We start from the raw sequence: 21,498 nt of genomic DNA on the forward strand, positions 1-21,498 counted from the left end.
ATATATATACACATATGTACATCTATCTACATATATATATATATATATAGAGAGAGAGAGAGAGAGAGAGAGAGATAATACATATATACATAAACGTATATACATACACATATGTATATATATATACGCACACACAAAATACTTATATATACATACATATTTACACACACACACACACATATATATATATATATGTACATATGTATGTATCTATGTACGTTGTGCGTGTACACATAATATCCTACATGACCATACATGATATGAATGTTTCAAGAATTCATTTGCATGAATTGTTGGCTGTAAGTTTTATTACTGAATGTCTTTCATACAGTCAGCCTATCAACGATATACTAGAAATATACACCCATAGGAAATGTAGAATGAGAGTGGAGTAGTAAACAGTAGACATCAGTCTTCACTTCACAGCAAACAGAATCTTAAACTATTTCGATATTTATCATTTTGTAATAATTCCATAACAAGTTAAATTATTTTAACAAGAAGTGTTACTAAAACATTTAATTATTACACAGCTGCAGAAGACACAAGTAATTAATGACACAAAGAATAATGGAAGGTTTCATTGTAGTTTGAATGCAATTGAATTGGAGCAGCTAATTATAATAGTTACCAACATTCAGACTGAAGAGTATGAAAAATCATATCACGATAGATAATATATGAAGCGTCTTGCCTCTCAGTCATAGTATTATCCAAAACATTGTCAGTAGCTAATCAAAACTCTTAGCTAATCATACACATTTTTATTAGCCAATACTACTAAAATAATTAGCTACAGTGCAAAATGATAAATTATCAGAAATTGTCAAATTGCTAATATTAGCTACAGCCATTAAGGAATTGATCAAATCAAATTTTTTAAGTCATAAGATGAAGTAATTAAAGAATATTAATCCAGAATGGAATGACAGAGAATTAGAAAAGATAACACACTTGGATAAATCCTATAAAATATTTTGCTTTACTGCTTTTCATTCTGAGTTCAAATATTTTTCAATAAGTACAAAAGAAGAAATTTAAGTATCATTTTTTTTTTTTTCTTTTTTTTGCTTTCAGTTTTACTCAAATTAGTTTTAGAACTGATTGTTTTTAACTTGGAAAATAATATCCACTTGCTAAACAATTTCAGTTTACATGACCTTGTGGGGGATTTTCTGCTCTCTTCATTTGCTCTGACTTCATCTATCATTGTTTTGTCAATGTATACCTATTTGTTAATTTGAATTAGTTCTTAGAAGTAATCAAGTTTAGCATATCATTTTATATTGAAATTAGTTTGACTGCTTTTATTTGAAAATCTTCCCATAAAATCTAACATTGATGACATGCAGTACTCCATATTTTCCTATTTGATCTTGTATTTCATTGCCTTAGAGTATAATAAGAAATATATAGTTTTTGCCCATCACTGAAAAAAAAAAGAGTATTTTCTTCATTCAAAGAATACCATTAGCTTTCCTTAATTCACTATATTTGGTAAAGTTTAAATCCTTATCAAATAACCACAGTAATACCCTTCTCACCTTCAAAATCTTATTTACACTAATTATCTTGGAAAATAGATTATCACAATATCTGGTTTCTCCTACCACATAACATTTATCACATTTTGCACAGCTGATAATTGTCTTATTCCCATTATGTGCACCAAATAGATCAGAATATGTAATTTTCAACAAACATGTATAGAATTTTAGTAAGGATTCTGTTTCATTAACTATAAAATTTCATACACAATTTGTGTTGCAACTGCCAAAAGAAATAGTAAAGAGATTTTAAAGATGAATCAATAGATATGAACTTAGGTCATATTTGATCATGATTGATTCTGCTTTACAAGTGATAACAATCTCAAAGTAAATTAACAAACTGTAAAACTGCAATAATTTAGAAAATTCAAGGAATTATTCCATTACAATACTTTGTATAGCAATTTTTATTAATATTATGTCTACTTTATATCATTACTGACAGTTTGATGTATTATATTAAGAATGCAGGAATACATTTTCAAACTTAATATTACCAAGAGAAGATTCTGTTATTTAGAATATTATTCTACCTTGTAGTGAATAAATCTTTACTTAAAAGAAAGATGTCTAATGATTCTTAGACAAGAATATATTAACAAATATGTTTTCTGCAATTTATAATTTGGTAATTTTGTATTTTCAATTGTATGGCAGATACATTATTTACATTTGACGGATATTTGTCCTCATCTTGTTTGTTGTTAACACAACGTTTCAGCTGATATACCCTCCAGCCTTCATCATGTGTTTTGGGGAAATTTTGAACCTGGGTTCTCATTCCTAAGGTAGTTTTTGATGTTATTATAATTATTCAAGTTACTGCCTGGAATCGAACTCAGAATCTTGGGGTTAGTAGCCCACACTCTTAACCATTACCTAATATGCCTGTGGGCATATGGAATTAACAGCATGGGCTACTAATCTCAAGATTTGGAGTTCAATTCCAGATAGTGACCTGAATAATATCAAAAAATACCTTAGGAAAGAAAACCCAGGTTTGAAATTTCCCCAAGACACCTGATGAAGGCTGGAGGGTATATCAACCGAAACGTGTTAACAACAAACAAGATGAGGACAAATGTCCATCAAATGTAAATAATTCCTCATCTCTCAAATATATAACTGTGTATGACAGATGTAATGAAAGAGGATTTAATGATTTATAATTCTGCATACATACATGCTATATATGTTACATAAGATAATGTAAATCTATGGAAAATAGTAAGTATATATTCTTGGGGTTTTATTCATGCCCATCTTATGGCATTGAGCTTGTCACCAATCATTAATGAGGTAGGAATGCATAACAGAATATACGTGATACTAGACTTAAAATTTTACTTTAAAATTTCATCAGTTTTATTGTTGTCATTCTTCCTTCCATATATGATGAAAGAAATACCAACAATATTTTCAAATCTATCTACTTTATGCACTTCAGCACAAAACTCTATACTGGAACCAGTCAAAGGCAATTTTTTTTTAAAAGTAGGGATTACTTTAAATTAATTAAGGATAGAATAAGATAATCATTTAACGTCCATTGTCCATGCTGGCATAAGTTGAATGGTTTGACCAAGACTGGAAAGCTGCACCAGACTCCAGTCTGATTTGGCATGGTTTTCTATGGCTGGATGCCCTTCCTAATGCCAACCACTCCAAGAGTGTAATGGGTGCTTTTATGTGCCACTCACATGGGTGCCATTTGCATGACACCAGTATCTGCCATGACTGCAATCTTGCTTGGCTTGATGGGTCTTCTTAAGCACAACATAATGCCAAAGGTCTTACTCAGTGCCTCCATGTGGCCCAATGCTCAAAAGCAACTCAGCCACTTTGCTCTCATGGGGCCCAACAGTCGAAAGAAACTCAGCCCCTTTGCCTCTATGAAGCCCAATGCTTGAAAGGAACTCAGCCACTTTGCCTTTGTAAGACCCAACACTTGAAAGGTGCTCTTTATGCACTACCAGGACAGGTGCCACTTACATGATGCCAGCATCAGTCACAACTATGATTTTACTTGGCTTGATGGGTCTTCTCAAGCACAGCATATAACCAAAGATCTTGGTCATTGGTTATTGCCTCTCACAGAGGTGGTGTAGCATGATCTTCGAACTTTTCATGTCTTAAATATAATGACATTTAAAAAACTGAAGTCCTGCTTCATTTAGTTGATAACAATAATACATGTTCAAAGAGGATATAGAAGTAATGTCTTTAGTTATTATAAATTTGATATGTACCACTTTCATTTGGAAAAGGGTTAAAATAATATATATCATATTTAGTAAATATGAGTAACAGTATTAAATTCTAACAAATACTTTCAACTCAACATTACAATTTCATTAAAATAAAAACAAAAATATTTTAGCTGTCCATTTACATAAACCTGTTTTTTTTATGTCGTATCTTTATGGAAGACTAGGAAATTATATTCCATTCTATTTCTAAAGAATATGTTTTAAACAAGACTACAACTAAATTAATTTAATAAAAACATTTTGACAACCATTCCAAAAATAACAATATACAAAACACTTTAATACAAATTTAAAAGTTAATTCTATTTTAAATATATATTAAATGATAACTATTTTTCCAAGGATGAACATTTATAATGCTATTTTCTGTCTCAAAAATTCTGACTTCCTTGACAATTAGATCATATAGATTAGATCATAAAGGTGAGAAATAATATTTTTTAATATGGAAAGGAATTATGAACTCTGATTTGATAAAAATTTACCAAAACTAATAAAATACCCATTAAATGAATATAATATAATATTTTTGCATAAACTTATTTAAAATTTGATTATAAGGTTTTGGGAGAAATATCTCTAAACTGATCTCATTACATTATTTCTTATATATTTTATTAAATAATATTTTTCTCAAACATAATCTGCTGATTTCTTATTTAAAGTTAATGTACCAGATTTACAATAAAGGAAATTGCATGATGCATGTTTTCTTAAAGAGCCATTACAGAATAAAGTGCATTCAATTGAAGAATCAGATTGCCAACTTGGCCCACCAAAAGCATTCTTTTTGCACATTTTTGGTGGGCTATTGGAGGGTACTGTATACATTGCTTCCTGAGAAGATCCAATCCTGGAATTCTTCCAAAATACATAATACTGTCTAGCAGATCTAATGCTTCACTAATATGCTTTCTCATACTTTCTTATTCTACTGGAAGTGTTAATTGTGTTGGCTAAGATACAAAACAGTGATAATTATTATTAAATATAACCTCATCATTCTTCATTTGATTAGCTGCTTTAATCACTTGATGATTGCATATCTTTTTCAGTGCATTTGTGATTGTTTCCCTTTGTTTAGTTCTAATAGTGCCAAGGTAAGTTCTAAGTAAATTAAGTTTATATTATAATTTTAATATTCACTCAGAACCACTTCCATTAAATCATAATTGATTTTGCATCTGGTAAACACATTCAGTGAAGATTACATTTTTATTCCTAATAACAACTTATCTACAACTACAAGTCAACTCCACAGATTCACTCTTAATGTGAATTTATACATCGCAGCAAAGAGATAGTATTTATATTGTGAACTAATTATATTAAGTCTTGATTCAGTAACTTATTCATAGCTTCGGGCAGTAAATTAGCAGTGTCATTAGGTCAGTGGCTGAAATGGCTTACAGTATTTGTCCTGGCACTTTGGTCCCTGATTTCACCTTTACATTTCATTCCTCTAAGGTCAATAGTACAAATCAAGCAGTGGGGTTCAATTATCCACCCACCCCCTCCCACTCCCTATCTTTCTCTTGGAATTAGCTATGTTGTGCTGTAAGAGATCACAGGAGACTACTCACAATGACACCTTCCCCAGGAGGGTGAGGAGGACTACCAATCTCTTCTCACAGGAAAACTAATATATTACTGAAGTCATCGGAAGATGTCCTGATGTCTAGCACAGCATGGAACAGACATAAATAAAAATGTATTTTTCAGCTAAATAGAGATTTGAATGAACAGGTTTAAAACTAAAGTCTAAAATATTGATTTGTTCTCTTGTGAAAAACCTATTTAAATTGTTAATGTATTTTATCTGTTTATATTATAACCTGAATTCAATTTAATATTAGCCTATTTTTATGTTTTTGTTTGGTTTTCAATTTAAGATTAATTATTAATCCAATACAGTATGTTGTACCATTTCATTAACCATTGATCTCTTTGGCTAAATGCCTAAATGTTTCATCTCTAAAGATATTATCAGTCTGATTAAAATTAAAACACCCCCTTTTTTTTTGCTATCTTTCTTTCTTTCTTCCTTCTTATTCACCCATAAATTTTATATTCTAAATTTTCTCTTGCAAAATTATGCCTAAATTATGCAATGAAAATTATTTACATTTCAGCTAATTTTCTGTACAAAATTTCAAATTCAATATTCAAGTAATATTTACGTAAGGTTACCTTACAATATTTTGAAAATAAGTTTTCCAGCTTATCATTCCTGTATAAAAAGTTTAATTAAATGATCATTTGAGATACTTTAACTCAAAAATTGTAATAAACAGAAATAACATTCTTATCAACTGAAAAACAGCTTACTTTGTTTTCTTTTCTTTTTTCCACACTTTTCTAAGTTACTGACTATAATAACTTGTTCAAAAATTAGAATAAGTCAAATTGATGGTCTGAATATAAAATTCCACATAATTATTTGTTTAAATTGAATTGTCGTTGTTATTGCTGAGATTATTTTAGCTAATCAGATGCTAGTTTTAATAATTAGATCCATGCTAACTTTATTGCTTTTTGACATGCAAAGAGTGACAAAACCGTTTGTTGTGAAGGGTTAAGTCTTTAAATGGAGTCAGATTAATTTTCTTCCTTTTTTTTTTTTTTTTTTTTTTTTTTTGTCATTTGAAAATTATTCATGCACACATGCACGCAACTGTTTAAGCACTCACTAAAAACACCAAAATATTTTCAATTCTATATTTCAATTTTCCATTCTTTAAATACTTTCTATTCATTAAGAGATAATTGGCAGCATTACTTATATTTGCATATGAATAAATGAGATAACTACCTTGAAACCATTAAAAATATATAAATCTGAAGTTGGCTTATGACAGAATGTTTCTTGTATATTGTAATGTAGCATGCTGATAATTTATTGTCAAATATAATTCACTCCCAGGTTTTGATTTCCACTTTTATTTACACTCCTATGGTGTTATAGTGTTATTTGTTTCTATATATTTCGGATTTAAGCCAATGAACTACAAATCTTTATATTCACATAATAACTTCAAAGGATAGTTTAGTTTCTCTGTTTATCTAACACAAATGGATAAGTTCTACAAAACAGGTTTATATTATATAACGATATCATCTATGTTATTCAATGCGTTATGCTCATATATGGTACACGAGGGTGGTTGAAGGAGCAAAGGCGTGTCAATGACTGAAGGAAGTTCCCAAATTTGTCGTTGGGTAGCTGAAGCAATTGATAATAAATGTTTTCACAATGGATTGTAATGTGCAATTTCATTTCTCTCGGTTCAGTTCAAATCAAATCAAATCAACATCTTCGAGAATGATACAAGAACACCAATACGGTTCCGAATTAATTCAAGAAACCATATCAAACCATCAGAAAGGAATGCATTCTAGCAGCCTAATTTGCAAAGATACACTACCAGAAAATAATGACTGCCATGATACCTACATGACCTAATTAAGCAGACATTTGAAGTAACAATATATATTTTGGAATGCTTAATGGGATAACACTATTCACTAGACCTTATTAAACTCTTCCACTATTCATTGTTTCGTATCATCACTATCAAAATATCAATTGAATAATTTTACCCATTAACAAATTTGAGCATTTTCTATTGTCATTGATTCTTTTATCATTTTACTTGTTCCAGTCATTTGATGGAAGCTATGCTGGAGCATCGCCTTTAGTTGAGCAAATTGACCCCAGAGCTTATTCTTTGTAAGCCTAGTACTTGTTCTATCACTCTCTTGCTGAACCACTAAGTTACGGGGGACAAACACACACACAAACATATACACATACATACATATATATATATATATATATATATATATATACAGCAGGCCTCTTCCAGTTTCTATCTACCAAATCCACTCACAAGGCTTTGGTTGGCCCGAGGCTATAGTAGAAGACACCTGCCCAAGGTGCCACGCAGTGGGATTGAACCCAGGACCATGTGGTCAGTAAGCAAGCTACTTACCATACAGCCACTCCTGCACCATACAGCACTCAGCTCAATGACTCAAACCAGTAAAAGGTAAAAACGGGAAACTTGTCTCCGTAAATATGAATATAGAGTAACGTGCATCCAACATTTTATTCATTTAGCTATGATCTTAGTATGGATGTTGTTTGGTGCCAAGTTTTCAACTAGGCACCAGCATTTTGAAATTAGAATATGTTTAACAAACTACATGAAGACATATTCTAGTTTGGAAAAGCTCATCCTTCAACAAGCTGTTGACTATACCTCAGACTTGGTCAGGGATAATGGTTCCAGTTGCACATTACAATAACCTTATGCTCTCACTACTGATCAGCAATCAGAACTCTTTGCATGCATCTATTTAGCAATGTGTCTTAAAATAGAATTCCTGTTTTAAAATAACCGTCACTAAATACAACTTTTTCTTAGAACCAGCTTCCTCTTGAACCATGTATATTTTTTTTTGCATCAGATGTAACATTCACCTGAATTATATTTTACCAAAAGCAATGTTCTTTACCATTATAATTAATGGATTTTTTTCCACACACAACTGCTTTTAGCAAGAATAACTTTTGACAGAATCAGTTTCTATAATCCAATCGATATTTCTTAGAGATATATTTCATTTGAATAATGGTTCATCAAAGTAATCTTTAAATCTGAAGGCTACAATTAAATTCATTTAATGAAGTGGCAGTGTATTTTTAGCACACTAGTTCTATTCACTATATCTAATTAAACTTCCCTTACTTTATAGTTTTCTATCATCCCATTTTGAAAAATTTTCTTATCAATAAAGTTCTTAATCCATTGATGAACTTCTGCCTTTACATATTTTTGTTATTGCTGCACCTAATATATTCTTTCCTTCTACAAACTTATTTATTTCATTTTATTTACTATTCAAAATTATCCATGATATCTTCAGTTCTCTTACTTGCCAATTATATTCTCCTGTTTGTTGCCAAATCTGCTATTAACTAACATATCGAATAGATTTGATTCATTCAATAATTGCATCATTATAGAACTTGATACATTTCCACATAGCTGCCAATATTTTCCCTCTTTTGAAAGTAGTTGAAATTCTCACTCTTCACAACTGCAACAGCAATACTCAGATTTCATATTTACTAAGAAGGGGAAATAGAAAAAGCATGGCAACCTTATTTCAATATTAAAATTGAAAATTTCTTCCATTAAGCTTTAATCCCCTATTTGATTCAAATGGCCCCTAGTTTATCTGAATACTTACTAGGTCTTTTTTATTTGAAAGTTGTATAGATAATTAATTTTATAACTATTATTCACTTTATCCCAAATTTCTAAATTCATAGAAAATTTATATTATATATTACTTTATATATTACATTTTTCTTTACTAACTATATCATCGTTTTTATTTTATTTTTGACCCACTATGGATTCAAAGCTAACAATAGATAATAATGATAAATTTGGTGAGATTATATTGGTTCTTATCCAAATTTTTATATCAATTTGTAGTTCACCATTTTACAATATCATAAGTTTTTAAATATTTGTTTCTACTCTAGGCATAAGGCCCAAAATTTTGGGGGATGGAGCCCAGTCAATTAGATCAACACTAGTACACAACTGGTACTTAATTTATCGACCCCGAAAGGATGAAAGGCAAGTCAGCCTCAGCTGAATTTGAACTCAGAACATAATGACAGATGATATACTGCTAAGCATTTCGCCCAACATGCTAACGTTTCTGCTAGCTCGCTGCCTTGTAAGTTTTTAAATATTAAGACAATAATATGAGTAGAAATACAAATTAATTGATGCATTCTACAGATTAAACTGAAATTACTATCATTTTAAAGTGCAACAGTAGTAGTATTTTCACACTATTCTTTATGATGTATGTATTGAAATGAATGTAGCCAAGTTCAATGAACAGTGTTTAAAATAGAACAAGTTCATTCAAGTCAAATTTGAAATCTTTGATATTCAAGTTAATATATAGTTATAAAGCCTTTATTCTTATCAACTGTGAAACATAAATTTACATAAAAGTGGTGGCAAGTATAATAACAGCTAAGATTTAAGTAACTATTCTGCTTAATGTTGAAATCCTGAATGTACATTAAATTTTATTTGATATTAGAAATACCACTACCCTATTCTTGTCATTACTGGTGTTGCCTTAGTTGCATCTATCAATATTGATTTGTTTTAGCTAAGCATAGGAATAATTATAAATGGAAAATGTATAATAGACTGTGTCCCTGAAGTGTATTATGGGTATTCATTTTATCAATTCCTGAGAATTTGAAAGACAAAGTCAACTTTAATTTTAAGTACAGAGCAGTAAAAATAGTGTTTTACTTTGTAAATTGCTTCTTATTTTAACAGCTTTATTTTTATTACTACAGTAATAATATACACTTGATTTTATTTTCTTCACCAGAAGAATTTATTGTTTAAATATTTAATCTATTATCTTTCATAATATTGAAAATAAAATTTGTTTTCAATGAAGAATTTATGACATAAAAAAAAATCATGATATTTCTAAGATAATAAAATAACTAGTTTGTATTTTCTTTTAGTTATTTCATTGTTATTAGTTTCATTAAAATACCTCCTGTTTGCTTTGAAAGGTTTTCTAGAAACTATATTTGTCTTATTCCTATTGGTGAAGGGGTAGGCAAATTAAATTGCCTCCACTATATTCAGGTGTTTACTTTACTATGGAAAGATTCCATAGTTGATAAAACTAAGAATATAAAGAAATATCTAAAAACAATATTAACATACTTCACTTTCTATTATTTGCCATCTAAACAACAACAACAAAATTAATAACTGACATGGCATTACTATACTTCTATAAAAAATATTATTGAGAATTGAACCCACCACAAATAAATAAGTATAATGATTGTAATCATATTTGAAAGATGATATTTAATGATAAGTCTGGTAGTATTTGAACTCAGAATGTAGCAGATATTGTTAGTTCTATACCATTATTGTATTTGCCACCTTCATATGTCTAGTAATAGTTAACACTTCAATAAATTAGCTTTTTAATCAATTAAGTGTTTTATAGCAATATTTAAAAATTAGTGTTATATATTTTTTCAGAAGAATCAGAGAAATCAATTTGAAATAATGTTTATAATGACTTCTTGAGTTAAAAGCTTGAGACTTGCTAGAATAGTTTGTGGCAGCAATATTTGTTGGGTTATAAGAAGTCAACTAAAACAAAAATGTTATTCATCAATGAATCACTAAAGGCAGTTATTAATAACATAGTACTCAATCCAAACAATATATCTAAAATGAAAATTTATAATGTTAGCAAGCAAAGGAAATGGAAACAAAATCATCAAAATGAATATATTTGCAGAAATCAAAATTCAAGCCATGCTTTTAGTGCTGAATGTATGTATGTATATATATATATATATAGATATTTGATATATTGATATGTATTGCTATATCAGAGATATAATTCGCAGCATTATTAGGTCATTGGTGTTATTTACAAGAGAGGTGAAAATAATTTTGTAATTTCGTGAGAAGTTGGTCACTCATATGCGTTCACTTATCATAAATTAATGACACTGTTGCATGAACATTCACTACAACTCCATTAAATAATAGTTGGTTAAAGACTGACATATTTAGATCCAGTTTTACCAGCAAAACCTTTGCCCTGATATTTACCTAATTTGGAATATTCCCAATATACTTTCATTAGATTCTAATTGTGTGACAGCTTTCTTTTCACTATTGCAATGGGTTTATCTAGATATTTTAAATATTCTATAAATGGTTTTCTAAAGCACTCAAAGTAAATACATGGAATATACTGAATTACAGTAGAAATTAAAAATTTTCATTGATATAAAAAATTATTTGAAGTTAACTGTAACACCAAAATGTTGAAAGCTGATAATAAGTAAAATGAAAATTGCCACTTTGATATACAAATGTATTCTCAGACAATCATCATCAGCTATTGGATTTACTAAAAGTAAATATATTTCTATTATCTCAATCATTTGATATTTAATAAAATAAATGTGTGAGAACCATCAAGATGGCTTAGTTCTTCACGTAAATGAAGACAGAAGATTTAGATGTTTGCCATGAATGATATGTAGTTGTATAAAATGAGAATCTTCAATTTAAGTAAATGGCAAAATGTGGATTACTGTGATCAAGATTTAAAAACTGACAAAGAATCAATAGCCAGAAGTTCTTGTCTTTCTTTGCAATGCTACTTAAAAAGTCCTAATGCAAGTTAGTTGGTGTGCTTTAACACACACATACACACACATTGTGTGTGTCTGCATTAGTGGACATAAGTATATTTATGAAAAGAAATAAGCTTTCCAATGAATTGCACATTACATTATGCTAAAAATATCAAATAAAATCAGATATAAACAATACAATACTACATTCACTATAAAATATAAAGCAAAATTAAATTAATGGACCATACATTTCGTGCTTATACTTACAATGCATTTGTGATAGAAAATATCATTGAAAATATTAAGATAATTCCAGATATAATGTGGGCAGAAGTGTACATATATAATAACATGCATACATCACTGCTACTGTTTTTTTTAAACAGCGTGAACATGTAAAAGTGTATTCTGGTGTGCACAAACACATTGAGAAGTGTAAATCATAAGCGTGAATCTAATGATGCATTTTTTTTTTAAATAAAATCTCCTTGGAAGAAATACTGATAGAAATTCCAAATTTTTCATTTATTTGAAAAATACTTTTTGCTATTAATCCGATTAATTTCTTTTTTAAATTATATATATATTTTTTTAATAGATTGATGGCAATAAATTGCAACAACTGCTTGAAGACAAAAACATAATTATTTCTATGTAAAATTCTAACATACCACCTACATTAAAACATTCGATAATAAGTGTATTTCAATTACTTTTTCAAGTTTTAGGCATATTATAAGAGGAACTTAATTGGAGAAAAAATTTTTAAAAAAACGATTGAAAGTAATCCCCTTTAGGAACATAACTCTATTATTTTCAGGATGTTTTTCTTATACACTACTTTTTTAATGAACCTCAACAAAAATTGTATAAATAATAATACGGAATGCTAGGTTGGAATTCTTATCAATTTAACAAATATTCTAAAAATGTGTTCCTGAAAAAAATTTAAAATATTGGCAAAATTTTTTCTTAACACATGGTATTTCTAAAGAAGAAAGAAAATAATTTATCTACATTGATTCAGATTGTTTACATCTAATTTTTCAACTATTTATTTTTGCTAAGCGCTACTGTACAAGATGGTACTTGAAATTTAATAGGTGCTATTAGCTTAAAATTTTCTATGTTTTTAATTCTTAATAATACATATGGTGCTGATGTATACATAGAATATCTTCATTTCAATTTGAGCAAACCTTTCCTTATGTAAGGATTCCTGCCACAGCAAATCAAATCAAAATTAAAAGCCATGAGAAATTACTATTATCAAATCCAAATCAAACAAAGAGCTGAGCACAGAAGACAATTACTTCCCTCACGAAACAATTCAGATAGCTGTACCATTGAGAGCATACAGAAATCATGCCAAATATCTGAAACTACATTTCTTAAACACCATATTAATTCAATATAAATGTGAAGTAGCTTATAGATTTTCAGTTTCCTACTTTAAAATGTTTTCATTAGAATAAACTTGTTTCCAAGATAAATAGGAACTAAACAAAAATTTAATTTTTGAATTTATCTATTATTGTTAAAATGAAATGATCCAGAAGTTTCTTATAGTGGAATCATGGATTCAGTTTAATAATTAACTACAATATCTAAAAACTAAAAGTCACTGTTTTTCATCTTTATAATTAAGAAATTTCAAGATGTTTCAATTGGAAATCTATTTGAATCGTCAATATAATCCTTGAAGTTTTTTTAAATTGCATTTCAATTAGTCATTAACTTTAAAATATTTCATATATTGTAAAGCAAACTTCTTCTGTTTGGAGACATCACAGCATAAAATTTATCTATTGTAAAAATTTAGCAGATAGTTTTTAGTAAAGAAATTAAGTCATAATCTGATGACTTATAAGATATACTGAATTGCATGTAATCAAAAACGCATCGTTGAAATTACAGGAGTTGTTAATTATAACAACTTAATGAGAAAAAAATTTAACTCCCAGAATGCACTAAGATTTTTAAAGTAGAATTTAACAATTCTGAAACTAGCAATATGAAGTAGAAACTCTTATCAACTGTCCTATCCACATGACTCTTACTTTCTTTCTTTCTTTTTCTCTCTCTCTCTCTCTCTCACTGTTGATGTAATAAACATATAAAACACACACAAATATATATATATAAATATATATATATACACACATATATACACACACACACACACACACATATATATATATATATATATATATATATATATATATATATATATATATGCAGACACATATATATATTTATATATATATATATAAAGAATTAATGGCAGTTGATATGGAATTTATATGAAGAAATCACATAAGTCAAAATATCTACCCTCATAATAACGACAAAGGCAAAATAAGAAACAAATAATTCTAACTAGAATTATTAAAACATAATAACCAAATCGATATGCATCTAAGATACTGTGAAAAAAAGGTTGAATCCAATTACAGTTTTCTGAAACTAATTGAAGTATTTTAAGAGAAATCTGGGAAAGAAAAAAATGGCTAACAATTCCTAAGCAAGAAACTTAGCCTCATTCTCATAATTTTAATTCGAGGATTGTATAAGTTGGCTTGCTAAGACATGGAGATGGCCTTTTCAGTACTGAATTGGAATTTCATAAGTAGTGTACAATACAGATAAATATAATAGACTTATGCAAATAATACTTTTTCAAAGAAAGAATGCAAAATCCACTACAAAAAAATATGTATGGAATGACAATAACTACAATCTGCTTATGAATATCTCTATAACTAGGTTCATAAAATTAAGTCATAATGAGCATTTACTACGTTAGGGGATGCTGTTGGCTACAGTATTAACATGCACTACAACACACAGTCTGTTGATGACTGACTGATTTCAGCACTTACAGATTGGCTCACATTCACTGCAATGAACACTTCTCAGTAACCTCCCCTACACTTGCCGCCATTTTTTGCGGCAATTCCGAGACTTTGGAGGTGAGATCACTTAAGTTTGTAGGAAATTCTGGAAAAAAATGAAAAGAAGCAAAAAATCACCACATTAGACTACATTTACAATATAAGTTTTACTATATATATTTTTTTTAGTTTTTATAGCTTTTAAAGCACACATATGATATACACAGTTCAACAGAAGAAAAAAAAAAACAAAACAAGGAAGACAGGACTGCAATGCCAAATATACAAAATACAAAATGCAAACATACCAACTAAAAATTCTAGATATACTACCAAATCATAAATGAATGCAATGTAAACTTTCCATCAGCAATCATGCATTTCTAGTCAAACAATAAACTAAAATAACACACGCACACACAAACTATATAATACATACATACATACATATATATATTTATATATAAGCATGTGGATATATATATTTATATATAAGCATGTGGATATCTATCTATATATAAATACACATATATGTATATATATATATATATATGTGGATATATATATACATTCAAAACTAATAAACAAAAATAATTTTTTTTTAAATTGACAACATAAAATATTATAGGATGTTTTCTGAATAAAACAAGCAAACCTTGAATATAGAAAGGAAAGAGAAACTTGTTATAAAAAATGCCAGGAAATCTCTTTTCCTAAAATATTTTAAATTCAATGTATTAGTTCTTTAAAAAAAAATGGAAATCATTGTGGTGGTTTATAGGAAGCACTTTTTGAGAAGACAAAAAACATGGTGAACGGAACGCTAATAAAATTCGTAAATTAATTAGAACGAACATTATTGTAGTTGGAATCAAAATGTTACGTAAAAAGCCAAAAAAAAAAAATACTTAATTGATGAATAGGATATATATTCTTTGACAAACATTTGAGATAGAGCTGTTGAAGTGGTTGCCTCTGTATAAGATAGAAGCGGAGTGGCTGTACAATTGCATAAATGATAAAAATAGTTATTGAAGTACAATCTGAATATTTTGCGCAAATACATTTGACAATAATTGGTTGTGGTAAAATACTGACATCAAGTTTTTTTTTAAATTTTTTATTGAATGCAGATTTTTAGAATAATCACTCTAATATAAATAATTTCCAGTCATAACTCAGTTAAGATATTCAGTTACTTTATTTTACTACAATTAAATTGATTTTAATTATGTTTCCATCCTTGTACAATCACAGCTTAAACCACCGAATACATAATGATTATTCGATATTGAACTTTTCTTAAATATTAATACATGATACAAAGAAAAGCAAACCTACTTCTAAATCAAAATGTTCATATTGCCTTTAAAAAATTTCTAAAGAATATTCAGTTATTTAAAATATATTGTAACACTCTCTCATAATTTTAGTTATACTTAATTCATAGCTGTCTACTTATAAATGTTTTCTTAATAAACACTGCTCAATATTACTGATAAAAATTAATAAAATTATCGTGAAATATACCAAAGAACAGAATGATGACCGATTTTGTTAGATTATTTTAAGGACATCTCTTGTTGAGATGTATTCTGAGTTGAGGATATAACTGATTGTAAGTAAAGTCATGAAAGACCTTGTGTTATTCGAGAGTAAAAGTTTCACAAATGTTCACCTACTTTTCATTGCCAAAAATAATTTGCTACACACATGCACATATTTTCTTAGCAAATCAAACACCATAACAAACAAGTTTGTATGCATGAGTTTACAAGCATTGAATTAAATCAATAATAAAATACATTGAAGGCAACAACAAATGCTATTATGGTGGTTTCCATTAGAAATGTGTTTGTTGTAAAGAAAATTTTAAATAAATAAATTTAATTAAAAACAATATTGTTCAACTGAGTAACAGCAAATATAGCATTTCTGCATATACATACATATATACATGCACACACTTCAAAACAGCTGATGATTCATTTTGCTATGTCTGAACAATAGCCTGTAGTGATTAAAATCTGAGCAGCAACAAGGTGAACAGGTGAGCTGTTTCTAAAGAAAATTTCTTACATGGTATTCTTTTGTTTGTAACTCCAAGTGTTTACAGAATAGACTCTCCCATCAGAGGTGACATAGGAACATTTAGCTTTTTGCCGAACGACCTGTACAAATTATTTGTTTAGAGGATCAAATATTCATGCCGCACTTTAGCTCACTCCTTCCATGAAATCAACATTATCTGAACAAGAGCACGGTGAGTGTACCATAAATCAGGTGTCAAAGTGGTTGCAGAGCAATGCAAGATGAAGAGTCTTGCTCAAGAACATGACACACCACCCAGTCTGGGAATTGAACTCATGATCACTAGATCACAAGTGCAACACTCTAACCACCAAGTCATGCGCCCTCACTATATATATATATATATATATATATATATATATATATATATATATATTATTTCCTCACCTCTTGCTCTCCAGACATCTTTGATGCCAACATAAATGAGCTACTGATAAAATGACAAAATGGTGTTGATAATTTAGGTGCATACTTTGATTATCTACATTGATTTTTGTTGAGATAGAGTAAAATAAACTTTCAGTTCAAAATCAGACATTTCATTCTTAATGACATGAGATATATATATGTGTGTGTGTATAGATATGATGTGTGTACATGCGGTAGGGAAAGTATAATCCAAACTATAAAAATCAGGGCATGAAAGAAATTATGATGAAGTTTATTTATATACACACACACATATGTATGTATGTTTTAGACTGTATCAAAACTAAATGAAAACCATGAGCTTTTGGTCACTAGTACTCGATGTTCCATCTGGTGCTGTAAAATCTAAAATAATTTTGCATAAGTCTTACTACATCGAGTCAGTTGATTCATATGACCTCAAGTGGTTATATTTTTCTTGCACAAATATTACTAACTCTACATCACCAAGAGATTTTATATAAGATAACAGTTGCTGTTCTATATTTAAGAGATGAGGAATTCTGTATATTATTTACATTTGACGGATATTTGTTTTCATCTTGTTTGTTGTTAACACAATGTTTCAGCTGATATGCCCTCCAGCATTCATCAGGTGTATTGGGGAAATTTCAAACATGGGTTCTCATTCCTAAGGTATTTTTTGATGTTATTGTCATTATTATTATTATTATTATTATTATTCAGGTCACTGCCTGGAATCGAACTCAGAATCTTGGGGTTAGTAGCCTACGCTCTTAACAACTATGCCATATGCCCATAGTGAGGACAAATATCCATCAAATGTAAATAATGTAAATAATGTAAATAATGTATAAAAATTGCTATATAAACAGGTTGACCATAAGAGCATGTGTAACAATGATTACTTGAAAACTGAATGAGATGCAAATAAGCTGCATTTGTAATGCTTTGGGTTGCCAGGATATGTAAGCTTCCTTCAGTAGTTATAAAGCCACACACATGTATGTATGTGTATATATATAGATATATATATATATATATATATAGGCTCAGGAATGGCTGTGTGGTAAATAGCTTGCTTACCAACCACACGGTCTTGGGTTCAGTATAGTATTTGGCTGACCAAAGCCTTGTGAGTGGATTTGGTAGACGGAAACTGAATGAAGTCCATCGTATATATATATATGTGTGTGTGTGTGTGTGTGTATGTGAGTATATGTTTGTATTATATGTATGTGTGTGTAAGCAAGACTCTATGCATATATAAGAATAATATCTTTAACAAAGTAAGAATAAAAATTATATACATATATGTTATAAACTTGGTAAGTTCTCTCCATTGCATATCAGTGTTATGCCTCAGTGTTAAATGAATTCATTGGGTTCAGAAACTGAAGGTTCTGAAAGAATACTTATAAAATTGCATGGGACATTTTTGTTTCTAAAAGTATACAGTTTTTAACGTTGTAAAATGAGAAAATCCCAAAGGACTGCAAAATGACAGAAGAAAAAAATATTAATGTGTAGATACATCAGCATAAAAGGATATAATTAGAGAGAGAAGGATTTGCAACAGAAGTGCGTTGGTAAGGCTATGGAAATAAGAACCCATAGGCAAGAGGCCAATAAACAGCCATTTGAAGAAGATACCATATAAATGGCAATATTTTCAAGAATTATACTGTGATAAACTTTCAATACTAGATTGCTTGTTGGGAAATATTTCAACAATCTACATATTAATTTTGTTATCACTTTTTCTCATTCTTATGTTATAGAATCACGAGTTATGTATTTAAAATAATATATAATATAATATAAATAAAATGCAATTGGCTGTTTCAACAAGTACGGAAATAAAGAAGAGAGAGATGTATATATATATAGAGAGAGAGAGAGAGTGGGAGAGAGACAAAGAGAAAGAGAGAGAGAGAAAGAGAAAGAGAGAGAGAGAAAGAGAAAGAGAGAGAGAGAAATGTAATTAAAAATATGAAGAATAAGATATACAAATGAAAATAGTGCTGATGAAAATATTGCTGTTTGTATGTTTATACATACATGGAAAAAAAAAGGCAAAATACTGATGTATGGTATTTCAGAAATGAATTTGAATTCATTTCATTATCATCATCGTTTAACGTCTGCTTTCCATGCTGGCATGGGTTGGATGGTTTCACTGAGGATTGGCAGGCCAGAAAGCTGCACCAGGCTCCAATCTGATCTGGCAATCTTCCTACAGCTGGATGCCCTTCCTAATACCAACCACCCTGAGAGTGTAGTGGGTGCTTTTTATGTGCCACCAGATGACATTGGCAACGACCACACTTGAATGGTACTTTTTACATGCCACCAGCTTGGGAGCCAGTCAGGCAGCACTGGCATCGACCATACTCGAATGGTGCTTTTTACGTGCCACCGGCATAGGTGCTAATTAGGAGGTACTGTCATTGGCCACGACAACGACTTCACTTGCCTCAACAGGTCTTCACAAGCGCAGTTTATTGCCCAATGACTGAAGGGTACCCTTAAATGGCTGGTTATGCTGCACAGGCAGAGGCCACAGTTATGATCTCACTTGGCTTGTCGGGTCTTCACAAACACAGCATATCTCCAAAAGTCTTTTTCATGTGTCATCGCCTCGGTGAGGCCCAGCGTTCAAAGGTTGTGCTTCAACACCTCATCCCAGGTTTTCTTTGGTCTACCTCTTCCACAGGTTCCCTCTACTTCAAGAGTATGATACAGTGTGTTTATTATGATAGTTTGACCTTAGAGTCCCTCTTAGCATGAGGCATTCATGTATAGTAATGCCCTTATATAAATAAATATATTTTGGGGAATAAATGATTTTTCCCTTATGAGGTTTTTTTCACGCTAGCTACTTGATAAATTCTTATAAAAGATTTTATCCTATTATTGAATTAATGATATATATATATGTGTGTGTGTGTGTGTGTGTGTGTGTGTGTGTAAAGATTTGTGTATAATGCTTTATGTTCTCTAAATATTAATATTTCTACCTTTACTCTGAATCTGTGCACAGAAGGGAAAAATATTATACATATATATATCATTAACATTCCCTGCACAATTTATTCATCATCTCATAATATTATTTTCCTGCAAATAGCTATGACTGTGAAATCATATCCTTTAGAATTTCAGAAAATTTTGATTTTCATCTGCTATATTTTTCAAGAACATTGTTTGCTGTAAACTTAATTAGCAGCATCACATTTCATAAAAAAAATAAAATACACATGGTGTTACATATTATAATATTATACCACATCACCTCGACACTTAAAAACTTGAAGCAACTTGGGTTGCTATCTGGAATGTTATGAATGACACTTTTAAAGAATAGCTTGATTCTTTAAAAGAGAGAATAACATTTAAAAATACTTACCATTAATCGAATGAGAAAGTATTTTCAAATTAATAGATATTCAATATTATCAATATTGAATTCTAATAAGTTTTCTCTGAATTGTCACTCATGTTTTAAGAGAATAACTTTGAAATACAAAATGATCTAAAATTCAATATGGGTGTAGATTTACCTTCAGAACATATTAAGCAATGCAAACAACAAATGTTTATATTACAAAGTAAATATTGATACTTAAACAGTAATTTCTTTATTCGAATATTCATCATTTCAAATCAAATATTATGAACACACACATATATATATGCAGGTGTATGTTTATGTATGCATGTGTATCTGTGATATTTATAATTTATAATATGTAATACAAAGGCATAAATATGCAAACATAAATATATATAGATAAATTCTGTACATATATTAACGCAGCTAACTCTGTATGTATGTGTACACAAACATATATGAATTTCTTATTAGTTGTTTGCCACATTATTTAACATTACTTATTTCTCTAAGTATCAGAGTATGTCAGCAATGAATCAAATTATACAAGGTTACATAAATATGTGGATCGTTTGTAGTAGAAAATAAAAGAAAATTGTAGGATTGTGTGGGAAAAAATGTATAGAATTATCTAAAACTTAAGAGGAATTAATACAAGTTTTCAGAAATT

At 29.4% G+C, this 21,498-nt stretch overlaps 1 protein-coding gene across 1 annotated transcript in view; it reads right to left on the reverse strand.

The window, feature by feature from the left end:
- Window positions 1–21,498, reverse strand: part of LOC106872119 (complexin) — a 282,292-nt gene that overhangs the window by 1,713 nt on the left and 259,081 nt on the right. The window contains exon 5 of the mRNA XM_014919099.2: window positions 14,942–15,059. Within this exon, the coding sequence (XP_014774585.1) occupies window positions 14,956–15,059 (104 nt within the window). The 3' untranslated portion in view covers window positions 14,942–14,955. The remainder of the gene's footprint in view (window positions 1–14,941; window positions 15,060–21,498) is intronic.

Source organism: Octopus bimaculoides, chromosome 2 (genome assembly GCF_001194135.2).
Source record: "Octopus bimaculoides isolate UCB-OBI-ISO-001 chromosome 2, ASM119413v2, whole genome shotgun sequence".
In the NCBI taxonomy this organism is placed as follows: Eukaryota; Metazoa; Mollusca; class Cephalopoda; order Octopoda; family Octopodidae; genus Octopus; species Octopus bimaculoides.